Source organism: Helicoverpa zea, chromosome 19 (assembly GCF_022581195.2).
Source record: "Helicoverpa zea isolate HzStark_Cry1AcR chromosome 19, ilHelZeax1.1, whole genome shotgun sequence".
In the NCBI taxonomy this organism is placed as follows: Eukaryota; Metazoa; Arthropoda; class Insecta; order Lepidoptera; family Noctuidae; genus Helicoverpa; species Helicoverpa zea.
In genome coordinates, this window is record NC_061470.1 from 821,803 (window position 1) to 834,711 (window position 12,909).

The window sequence follows — 12,909 nt, forward strand, 5'->3', positions numbered from 1 at the left end:
GAGATTGCACAAAAAATTTTAGAAATGTTCTCACGTAATTTGTTAAAGTTTGTTAGAGTTGGGTTGTTAAAAAGTTTTGTGTTAAAGTATTTTATAATTTTGCGTTGTCTGTTAAAGACTTTAGTCTAGGTAAGGAAAGTCACAGTTTCTACTGTTGTTGAAACAGAAACGAGAACGAAAAAAGGTATGGAGGAAAAATCGTTTATGGTAGTAAGGTAGTCAGTTTATGGTTTCTTTGAAATTATCGAACGCTGAACCCGCTTAAAAGCAAGATTTTTATATTCAGGAAAAGTTGTCGAATTGATATTGAGGAATCAAAACATTTTCAAATTTTGTTTAAAGTTCAAACTTGTACTTAGCATATTATGACGTGGTTCTGCAAAATATTCTAAGCATAAAATCACTATGCATATATGTGGTTTAAATGTTTTTTTGTAATTTTAATTAAAGCACAGTGATTTATAAAACAACTGACATTTTAAATAAGTTCAATAGTAGGTATCAACATACGGAGAACTTATTCGAACAGATGTTTTTTTTTCGAAACTAAATAGTTGTTTTGGGTTTGTATCGCTTCGATAATAATTATTGACCTTTTCGATCGGGGTTTCAAAGTTGCTTATTTTTTAGCTATTTTGTATGTGTGTGTGTGTGTGTGCGTTTTTAATTAGCCTTTGCTAGAAACTTAATTATATGATACGATAGAGAGTTCGTGGGTCAAGATTTTTGTCAAAACTGTGATTTATCAAATTATTTTGTTGTTTCACGTAGTTTTTAAGTACGTACCTAATTGTAAAAAATAAAATAGGCATATCAGTATTAATATGTAACTTGTTAATTTTATCAGTTGTTTTGGTTCATTTCAAGTTTGTTATTGTCACAGAAATTACAAACTTTTTAAGATTTATCTCGGAGATTATTTTTTACATTGAAATGCAATATAAGTATTTTAATAGGTTCCACTTTTTAAACTTTACTTATAGGTACATAGTTTTTAAACTATTCTTGTGTATAAGAGTGTTGTAAAAAATTGTATTACTAGTTTTCTTAAAGAAGTTATTAAGTTAGTATTCTTGAATTCGTGGAAATTACGTCTAACAATATCGCACAAAAAATTATGTAGCGTAACTAAGACAAAGTGCTATTACGATAAGCGCGTATTGTTTATGTTTTCACGGTTTCATTCATTTCATTACCGATAATATTTAACGATTTCTTCTTACTTCATACTTAGTGGCCTGTTATTATTTAAAAAAATATAATAAATAGGCCATATAACCAACGCCCAATTTATTTTACTACTATGAAAAAAGTGATATTATTTCACTGTCATTGCCATTTTTTCCAACAAGATTATCTTAAGAAGGTCTAACAAGAAACTCCATGAAAACAGATGAAAACTCTTTTCAAAAATTATAACTATTTTGGAAACCTCACCTCTCAACAAGAGCAGCATCTTTTCCAACCTCCGAATTAACTATAACTCCATTCATGTTTTGTCACATCACTTTTATCAAAATACACTACAAAGGCACTTCTTCACTTTATAACTTTTGTATCAAAAATATGTTTTTTTCTTCTAAAGTAAATATTTTTTTGTTTTGTAAAGTTTGGTTAAAGTTCGCGTGAGGAGAGAGTGGGGAGGGGCGTGCGAGCTCGCCGGGTGATTGGTGTACACTGAGTAGTGGACCGCGCGTGGAGGCAACGCATAGACTAGAGTATACAGAGCAGATGCGACAAGTTGTGGTTGGGTATTGTGCCTATTAGTTGGGTGGTTGTTGCTGGAGATGTTTGCTTGTAACTTCGAGTTTTAGTTTCTGTGTTTTTGTAAACAAGTAAAATTTTTAGTGACTTTATTAAAGTGTTATGAATAACGCGACTTACATGCTAGACACTAAACAAAGAATGCAAAATAAGGATAATTAAACCAAAAATGATAAATAAACATGCGAAAACACAATGTGTAAAGTTTTATTTTGTCATTTACCTCAAACAGGCGTATATTATGTGGCATTTTATTTACATGATAGCGTTATTTTTTTTTAATAATAATACATTTTGCGTCTATTAGTTGCTTATTATTTCTAAGAAGTAGATACAAGTATACAATGGACTCTAATTCAACCAAATGCAAGTCCATTTTTTACCAAAAACTACTACCTTCTCAATACATGCAGAGACAGACAAAACATTTTCTCATCTTCTATATTTATGCCTACATCCCCGTCTACAAAGCAGACTGCATTACTCTTTGTCAGCGACCAGTTGCTTGCAGAGCGAGTTGCGCGCGCAATGTACACAACTCGGCCATTCATGCTGCTCCGATGTTTGTACACAACACCGCTGATGCTGATGAGGTGTACTTGAGAGTAATACATATGGGACAGCATTCAAATTAGGATAATATAAGATAGAGTAAAAGATATCCAGATACCTATATAGGGTGCATGGTAATAAGTGACTACGCGATTCTACTCATGATTACAAATAGCCAAAGATTTTTCTTTATTCTCATTAGTTTTATCACAATAACATAAAAGCTGTTTCTTAAACTTTATGTTTGGTTGTTTTGCTATTGTGCTCTAACTAATGAGAATAGAAAATAAGTTTCTTTGGGAAAATTGTTTGCGCTCTTGGAGAGAATAACGTGTTCAAGTATCGGTCACTAATTACCAGTCACTCTTAACATTTGGTTTCTCTTACTAACATGGGTTTCATTTAATTTTATACCGGAACAGCAATTTTTACATCAGAGTAGTCGGATAGAAAGAGTAATTCCTATTGTACTTACATGTTAAACACAGCATGCATGCTATTGACGACAATTGCTCATTCCTCGCATCTTGCGTTGAAAGATTACAAACTGTTTTCCAGGAATTAGCGTATGTATGCGTCGCATTTTGCAATTTGAATGTTTGTAATTTGCATTCTGCATTTCACGAAATATCACCACCATACCGTAGATTGTAGGGATGCCTATAGACTAAATAAACAAAATACTAGAGCTAGAACATAAGAATTCTTTCACTATCAAAATCTGATTTAAGTAAAACGATGCAAAAATTTATTTAGTTTTTCTCTCTAAAATAATTTGACAGGCGGTTAAAGAATGAGAATTTAATACAACTTGTCTGGTTTTAAAACGCTCTAATATTAACTTTCTCATTTTATTATCCGTAAGAGCATGTTACCATAGGTTTTACCCAAACATTTAATGAGAAGATAAACCCAGATTGCTAGTAATGCCCCAAGTTGTTCCATATTATGTCGTAATGTAAACCTGTTCGCTTTGTCGAAACCTGCTCAGCCGGTCCCAGACCTACCACTGCAAGACATACGTAGGTATGTCTATCTTAAGCTGAGTTCCGGTTTTAAGCTATTTCTTTATTATTACAGATGGCATTTAATTTTCCTTGTATCATGTTTATTTAATCAATTATATGCATGCATGCATAATGCATATTATTGCTTATGTATGCAAATTAATGCAGTTGTCTGCGTTAATTAGAATCTTTGTGTAATTAGGTACGTTATTTGAATATTTTTAAATTAGCGTTTTGATTGTTTGTCTGTACCTACTAATAATTATAGTTATTTATTTTTGACTGTGTGAAAGACAGATACGCTGTAGAGAATTTTACATGTGTATAGAAGAAGAAGAAATGTTGAGCTGTCAGTAAATAAACCACGATATAGGGGCAAGAGTATGATTAAGAATGTTGGTGATTTTCTCGACAAAAAGTAACCCAGATTTTAAAGGTACGCACTGCGAATTTCATTAACTTCTTCTTCTTATCGAGACAGCTGGTTTAATTATTTTACTAATTAATGCTTAATTAAATATTACATAAATTATAGTTCGGCCATTCAGAGAATGCGTTCCTGACACGTCGCGATTGAACTGACGACGTAACTACATTCATTGATTATTGATATAATAATGTTGTTTTAATGCTCCTCAATTGTTAAAACGGTAAACAACCAGCAAAAATATTTTTATCGTAACTGCAACGCCATTGCAAAGTTACGTCGTCAGTACGCTCTGAAAATCGTGAAACGATTTGAGACATTCTTACACCGTTTGGGAAGACTATAACATAGGCTATATTTTTCGGGTACCTACAGTACGTCCTCTGGGAAAACGGCTAGTCAGTAGGTTAGTATGTAGATTCTCGGTCTCTGTAATGTTATGATGATCATGATGACATTCTTTTATATCTCATGAGGGACGTGTGGCTCTCGGAAGTCTTGTCCATTCCTTTCGATCTTGTGTAGATTCCCAGGCTAGCCGAGACCCACTCAAGTGCACTAATTAATATTTCCAGTTTTCATACAATTTATTCTGCATGAATTTTTTGGCTATTCTCCTTTCTCTACACACGTTTGTGGCCAAAAATTACAGACAGAAAAGAATCTAAATTATTTATCCGACTGCGTGAGGCAGAGTATGAAGACAATTTATATTCAAGTCATGTTAAAGCTTGTGGCACATTATAACAGCACGGCAACAGCACGGCTGCAGCACGGCGTCGCCTCGAATTAAGACTACGGCGAGCGGACAGCGCGTGGTTGGCGCGCTGTCCGCTCGCCGTCGGCGCGCCGTCCGCTCGCCGTCGGCGCGCCGGCCGCGAGGTGTAAGCTTGCTGTCACCGCAAACTCAATATTATTTTAAGACGATTATGATTGATGTTATGATTGAACACGACGTAATGACGTTGTTTCGCTGCCGGCTCGGAGTCGGCGCGCAATTAGCACGCCGTCGGCGCGCTGTACGCATGAGGATCACTCGCTTGCAGCACGCGGGCGGCGAGTCGAGTTGTGTGGAAGCGGCAAGCACGCTGACTGCTCGCCGTTGGCTTTTTCATATTGACATTACGAAATATATTATAATATACACGATTTAATGCTCTAAATTGAATGACAACTTAAATGCTGGTGTGGAGCCGTGCTGTTGCGGTGCTGCTGTAATGTGCCACGTCCTTAAGCGTGTAGTAATTTGTTTTGATGCAAGCGAATTGTTTTTCTAACTGAATGTTGACATTTAACTTGATATCGCATAAAATTTAACTGTAGTTGTGTACTTGACTTTCAAGTGATAACCTTACCGATAGTGGTGATTACACGCAAATAAAGTAACTAATATTATTAATAGTAATATGACTTTGTTTGTTAAGTGTTCTCGTTAAAATGGTTAACAGATTTAGTTAACACAAGCCCCGCCAGCAGTTTCACCCGTATTCCGTTTGAAACAGTTTTTCCCGTAAATAAACTACCAAATACTGAAAGATGTTATTTAAACTGGACCAGTAGTTTCCGATATAATCTCTTCAGCTTTACCTTTGTAAGTGCAGCTTTGTAAGCATAGATTTGGCAATGGCGAAAGATAGGACTCCGAAAATGAATATACCGCGGGAAACATCAAAAAGTAAGTTTGTAATTGCTAGGTAATTTGTTTGTTACACTTGTAAGGTAAAATTAGTGATTCGAATCTGACAAAATTAAGCATGGATTTGGATGAGGCTATAAAGAAGGGGATAGTTTATATTTTATCCGGGTGCCTAAGTTTCCAGGCTGCAAGTGTAGTAAATAGTAAGTGCAAAATGAATCCGATACGCCAGTAAGTTGAGCGCGTCGGTTTGGTTACAAATTGAGCTGCACTAATTTATCCCCCAGAGCGTTCCGGGATAGATTTATGTAGTATCTAGCTGGTTATTATGTGTCGTATCTAGCTGGTTATTATATGTCGTATCTAGGCTGGTTGTTAACTGTGCTTGTATGAGAGCTTGTTCGTTTGTTTGTGGCCTGAAATACTGATGGATGGCCAGGGTTACAGATTCATTTCTCATGAAATTGTTACTAGTTTCTTAAGAAGGGTGTATTTTATTTTGATATAGGTACTGTATTAAAATCTGCCTCTTGAATCACTATCTATTGCTGAAAACAGCATTTAAATCCGTTACGTAGTTTAATAGATGTAAGCATATAAGCAACGGCAATGTAAATATGTTTTCAGTAATTTAAAGTTCATTACAAAACTTACTTACCTAACTCTGAATGTAAGAAATAAACTAATTAAACGCAAAACACAAATAGCATGGGTATAAGTCAAAGTACAGATTACTTAATGGTCAAACTTAGTTCCAATTATTATGATATGTACGAAACTCTTCATGACAAAAATAGTTGTTGGTTAAAGTTAGGTCCAATACAATTCATAGAGTAGGCCAAACTATCTATTAGTGCTAATTTATTTTGTTTGGACACTGAACTCGACCGAAGAAGGCCAATCGCAGATATTAACTTTTATTTTATTGATCGACTTATACGATAAAACATTAGACATTATTGGAGCTACTAAAATAACTTCTCTCGGGAAAGACCCTGTTAATATTGCAGCCACAAATCTGTATATGATGTCGCTATATGAAACACTAATAAATTTTAATGAATGAACAATTCGCGAGTCATACATGTGCCTAAATAGCCGTGTCAATGATTATTTGGGTTTTGAAATGTTAGTGTGTAAAGTACCAATTGCAAGAACTCGCCGTTTAAAAAGTTTTTTCCTGTAACTGGATTTAACCGGAAAATGTTTCAGGTTGATCTTTATAGAAGAAGGGTTGCGGAATTGTTAACAAGAGTTACTGGTATTCAAAGGGTTACAGAAGGAACAAAGATGGGTTTTAGTCAGAAAAGTCATCTGATGACTCCTATCTCAAAAACAAAGTTAGTTAGTTTATGAAGGTTCAATAACAGCGGCTTGTTAAGAAAACCTGGATTTAAATAATGTATTTTTATACCAAAACATTTTACCTAACCATACACATTATACATACATGGATATTTTATTCAGATCTATAATTCAGAGGCTAATTAATAATGGTGTCACGTAAATCAATGAATTCCAATGCAGTGTTTCGACAGGCCACGGCAGATAACGTCGGTCATTGACCCTGTTCGCTGATTCATTTAATATAGATGAGAATGGCAAGGTAATTTTCGTGGGTTAGCCTGGGTTACATACCTACTGTATAAAGCTTTTTTCTCTTTATTTATTTAAGGACATAAATATATATGTACATGGCAGTCCCATTGTATACAGATGAAACAGCTTATAACACTTTTTTATGACTGATCTACCTTTTGATATCTGTGTTAGTGAAATAATTGTTGAATAGGAACGGTTTTTATATGGATGCCGTATTTATAGTGTTCATAATCTATCTTATTTTGGACCTAAACATCTACAACTTACTATACAGCCGTTTTGCCGTGAAAGCGTGAAAAAATATCAAGTTCAGGTTAATAATTTGAAGCCGCTTCAATTAGTTCAAGCTACCAACTTGCTCCCTTATTCTAAACACTTACTATTTAAGGTTTTGATTCAGCACGTGTATAAATACATAAATAACCAGTTATTACGTCTAGGCTATAAAACAAAATTACTGACTAAGCTACATAAATTCAATACAGATACTAATTAGTAGCTTCGTTAACATTCTTAGGCTCCTATTTAGGAGATCCTAGATTGCGCTCTAGTAATTATTTATTCGATAGAATACAGCTAATAAATAAACACGAATGGTTAAGCTTTATATGGGTTCCAAATTAAATATAATGAACGTCAAAACGATTTAGGTTTTAGTCATGTTTTGGTATAATTTTGTTTTAATAAATATGCTTGTAGTAAAAAGTGCTTTCTTATTATGTTTTCTTTTATGTTGCAAGATATTACACCATTCATCATTATAATCCCATTCTGCGCTTAGGTATTGTCGTTTAGACTCTTTTCAAACGGTGACTTGACTGGGTTGAGTACATCAAATAGGCAGTCGCTTCATGGAAAACATTGGTACACAGTTGCATCAGTAGTTAAGAAAAAGCTAGGCAGCTTTGACCCCTCCCGCTGTGGGTGCAGCGTGAGGGTGTGTCAGACTCTTACTGACTAAAACCCATCATGTTCCTTCTTAAGCCCTTTATGTACCAGGCCCGCGGTAACTCTTACGAACAATCCACGACCCAGTTGAGCTACTTCACAAACTGTTCTATTACTTCTTCCTTTCATTACAAGTGTAAACTTAGTGACAGAAACAAAACAGTCTATTTATAATTTAGCTATTTTTAGCTGGTTTGTCCTACATTAAAGTTAAGTGAAGTAAATATGATAATGCTGGCGTGGGCCGGCTAGTAATTTATGCTGTATTGTAAACTTTGAACCCTGGATTTGTTGAATATTAGTTAATGGATCTTAAACTAGGTGTAAAACCTAAGGAATTTGAATGGACTGCTTTCTTATCTATGCGTATGTAGGGGGTTTTTAATTTATCATCTACATAGCCTTTTTCCAGTGACCTGGGAAACCCGATACCCCTTGTTTGGTCTGGATGTTAGACTTTGTGGTTTCTGCCTGTCAAAGATATTTGCCATAATGTCATAAATGACAGCCGGGATCCAACAATTTACGGTGTCCTCTAAAACACGGCACTTATAAAATTTTAGACTATCAGGAACGAAATATTCCACCAGATTTCTGCTTTAAAATATAAATCAAACCGTCGATATTCGCAATGAAAGGCTGTGCTTGTCAAACTGCAGCACTTGACTGTCGAGGACACTCGGAGGTAAATATTAGTTAAGTCGAGTAAATACGCTGTTGGCTTCACGATTGTATCGACTATCGAGTCTTGGTGATAGATTTTATCGATGTTATGGTCAACACTGGTTGTTTACTTGCGTCGGAGCTATATTATTTTTTTGTGAAAATTATGTGGACAGTGGTTTTTCAAAATTAAAACCATTGCAGATTCATAAGAACAAAAATAAGTCTACAAGATTCAAAATGATGAAAAAAACATAATAGTTGACTTCGTATAAGATTTTCGAATTATATAATTACAAGAAATAATTCTTGATTAACAACAATTCTACCAGCTCCGAGAATAATCTATGACATTAAATCATATTAATTGTGGTCTTTTAACCGTACGAGACACTAAAAATAAGTTTGTAGTAATTCCACAAATGCATTAAATACGTACTTAAATCACATTTATAACTTCGTCAATAAAATCCCCATAAAGACTACAGACAGAGCCACATGATGTGCTAACAATAATATATAATGAAATAACCATTCATCTCACACAATCCCGTCTGGGAATTCAGTTACTGTTAATTAATAAACCACCGTAGTGATGGCACATGTTGCCATATGATTGTAGTGGCTTGTGGCTATGTTGTAGACACATGAATCGTTCAAATAATATAAGATTGCAGAACTTGGTTTTCAAGAAAGAAAGAAAATAAGTTTATTCACGCACGCGTGTGACACAGCCTTACAAACAATAAACAATAATAATAATAAAAAAATAGCAGTCGTTAGAAATACGAAAAGAAAAGACGAATTACAATTAAAAAACAGTAATGGGAAATATGTGTCACACCCCACGTGAAACGGCCCTTGCTCAGCATAATACTGAGACCCTGTACAGGACAAAAGCCTCAGCGCTGATTTTCAGCGAGAGCCGAAGAAGCTAACGCGATGACGTCTGCTGGGGCAAGAAAAATGAATTCTTCGTGAGTACGTTTGAGCATTTGTGGTGACAAATTGGTATTTTTTTTGGAGATTTGATTGTAATAGAATCACATCCCACTTTGGGTGAGTCTAAAATTTTAATATTTTTTTAGAAATAATGTTTAATTGATTTTTTTGAGGCAGGCAGTAATTACCATGACCATGATGGTCAGACTTAACCGCTCGATTCATGAGACTGTCACTAACCCACGAGGCCTTTAATAAGCGAATAAAAATACCTGAGTAAACTAAAATATAATACATTGTAACTTTATAGTTTGCCCACACTACTAGTCGGCAGTCTCATTCCGTGGTGTGATAATATAACAATAATTAAATAACGATTCATCTTGTTGAGAGTAACAAGAATTAATTAATGTTCTCAACTAGTGCGGGGACACGGTACACTTCATACAGCTGGGGGTTATATTTTTTGTTCAGCAATTTAAGTTCTTATTTTGTTCTTGATTGTAATTTGTAGAGCTTTTGCTAAAATATAATTGATCTTTCAGTTGCAAAAGGGTGTTAAAATAGTTGTAAGGTGGTGGTGGTCAAGTAGACAGTATTTTTATGACCACTGGTTCAGCTGCAATTGGTTCGACTGAAAGCCTATTCTATGGTAGATGGGGGAAAGGCTACTCAGATGACGACTGTCAAAACTTGATTACTCGATAAATTCGAAAGATTAGAAAACGTCCATTCACAAACGAAAACACGAGCTTTGAAAACCCAGCTTAACAAAAAAGGTACTCTTTCAAACCTATCATCAGTTTACCGTTTTTAAGCCTTTCATTACAGCACCTCAGTAAGCGATGCCCATTGAATACCACTCAAAGGAACCCTAACATTACAAAGTCCCGGGTCCCGTACACTCTAACACGATGCTGGGAAAAGATTCCGATATCCAATAATTCGGTGACACCTGAGAACTTCAAGTGCCCTTTTCAGAGGTATCCAAGCTTCGGGTCGTATGGATAAACCTGATGAAATATAAAACGTATTAAACGTGTTTTAGGGCTTGTATACGAAACTGCAAATCGTCGCAATGCGAATTCGGAACGCAAGAAACTGCAGCGCAAATTAATTGTTGTGATGCGATTTTGTGCAGCAGAGGATTTTGATCATAGTTTACAGATTTACAGTTGTACACTGGCTTCTTTTTATCTGTTTCGGCAAAATAGTTCCGCCTAGACGTGAAACAGCAGCGGATGCTACCTTTAAATTAATGAGTGTTTTTTTTAATATTTCAAAGACTTCGACTTAAATATTATTACCTATGTTATATGGTCGCAATGTTTATTGAAATATGTAAACATTTGTTCTTTCTGGTCTGACCGTGGCTGATCGCGGCTCTGTAAGTTTGTCTAGATTCTAGGTCTAGGTTCATTGACCTGACTATAAGCTAAATAGATAAATTGTACTCCTGTATACCTTTAGTTTGATGTTTGCCTACATTTGATCAGATTTCTTTAAGGTAATGGCTTGTCCCGGTTGCGCACGACTTTTCTCATGAATCACTCTACCTACTGTGGAAAATATTATAATATGTATGTTTTAAGTCAACAGACAAACACTACTTGGTAGTGATAATAAGTGATAAAAGTAGTATATTAATAATTTCTCTGCACGCCCCAAAAAATTGCACTCTAAACATAAATTCCATAATTTCTCCCACAGCTTAAGCACCCCTGGCTACTTAGCGACCGTGTAAGGTTAGTCCACTCATCCCTTCGGGCTACTCACAGGCTTTGAGTAGGTTTCAAGGGATTTAGGGATCACTAGCAAGGGATAGAATAAGGGATGGAGTGAGGGATGATAGTGCGTGATGGCCCGGATGCCTGGAAATGGTGTAAGGTAGGTTTTGAGGAGTATAATAGCCTTTAAGAGGCTTTGCTTGAGGGAATTTATGCTGTTAATGTTGTTTTGTTAGGCTAGATAGAAAATATTTTTTTTACATTTTTAAAAAAGCTGTAGCTCGTCCTAAAATTTGATCTACAAAATGCCAAAAGAATGTTGGAAAAATGTTTTGATGATTTCTACCCTATTCTGTGTTTAAATACAACTTACATCATCATCAACATCAGCCTATCGCAGTCCACAACTTACATAGCAAGAATAAAATATAAGTTACGTTCGTATTAGGCGTCGAGTCCGCCATTGTAAAAAAATATGCAAGAGTACTTCTTGAAATAAGTAAATTAAATATACCTTTACTTACAATATTAATTTAAAACTAAATATTTTAGTTGATAGTAAGTTACGGGCATCTCTATCAGTTGTTGTTGATGATCTCAGCGCAGTAAATATACTGATATTAGCTCGCCGGTGACAACCCACAACTAGCTGAATTTGTGCACATTTGTGCACATACATCATACTCATTGGGATATTAATAACTAGCTGTATATTGGGATTCTACCCGTGTCTCGAGGAATTACCTTCCCACTTTCGGGTAAAACATAGCTATTTTCTCGGGAAATACACAATCTTCAAAATACTTATACCGATAGAATTTTTCTATCAAATCGGCCTAATAGTTTCGGGGCTTTTAAGGTAAGAAAACAAACAAATCAAGATTTCCTCTTTATAAATCTATGCGGAACTACTTTTACATGCTAAGATATAATTAAGCTATCCATTTTTTGGCACAGAGTGAGCAATAAATAGAGGATGCAGCCCTTTTAACATGGACCCAGGAAGAAATAACAAATGGATATAATATCTCAGAGCCGTTTATCTAAAGAGCAATCTTCGCTAATTAATCGTAGTAAATCTGTTGTGTAATCTTTATGATTAATGTCAGCCGTGAACTCTTGACTTGTGTGTTTCTGCTTTATTTCAATACTGGCTTCCGCCTGCGGCTTTGCCCGCGTAGAGTTCCATTATATCGTGTTTCTAAGAGAATTCTTCAAAAGTCCGGGATGAAAACTATCCTATGTTCTTTCTCAAGGTCAACTCTATTTCTGTAACAAATATTAAAATCAATTCAGTGGTTTAAAGCATAACAGACAGACAGAAAGACAGACAGACAGAGTTACTTTCGCATTTATAATATTAGTAGGGTTAAACAGGTTGGTGTAAACACACTTGATTGTCCTGTCTACGGAGAATAAAATGACTAGCAGAGTTGCCATACCAAAAAACCTCCTAAGAAAGTAACGCAACATAATGCGGGTGTTCGGGGGACGAGACGTAAGTATCTCCGTCCGTATACGGAAGGTATACCCTATGAAATAAAAAAGAATTTTGCAAATCGGTCTAGGCGACAAAAAAAAAGATAAAAAAAGATCCCGACGAATTGAGAACTTCCTCCTTTCTGAGAAGTCGGTTAAAAA

At 35.3% G+C, this 12,909-nt stretch overlaps 1 protein-coding gene across 3 annotated transcripts in view; it reads right to left on the reverse strand.

Annotated features, from left to right (window-relative positions):
- Positions 1 to 12,909, reverse strand: part of LOC124639449 (calcium/calmodulin-dependent protein kinase kinase 2) — a 157,908-nt gene that overhangs the window by 68,595 nt on the left and 76,404 nt on the right. The window contains exon 1 of one of the 3 annotated variants that reach the window (XM_047176814.1): positions 1,438 to 1,927. The exons of the other annotated variants lie outside the window; for them this stretch is intronic. Coding sequence (XP_047032770.1) covers positions 1,438 to 1,493 — 56 coding nt within the window. The 5' untranslated portion in view covers positions 1,494 to 1,927. Of the gene's footprint in view, positions 1 to 1,437; positions 1,928 to 12,909 lie in introns of those variants that run through there. 3 annotated transcript variants of the gene reach the window in all.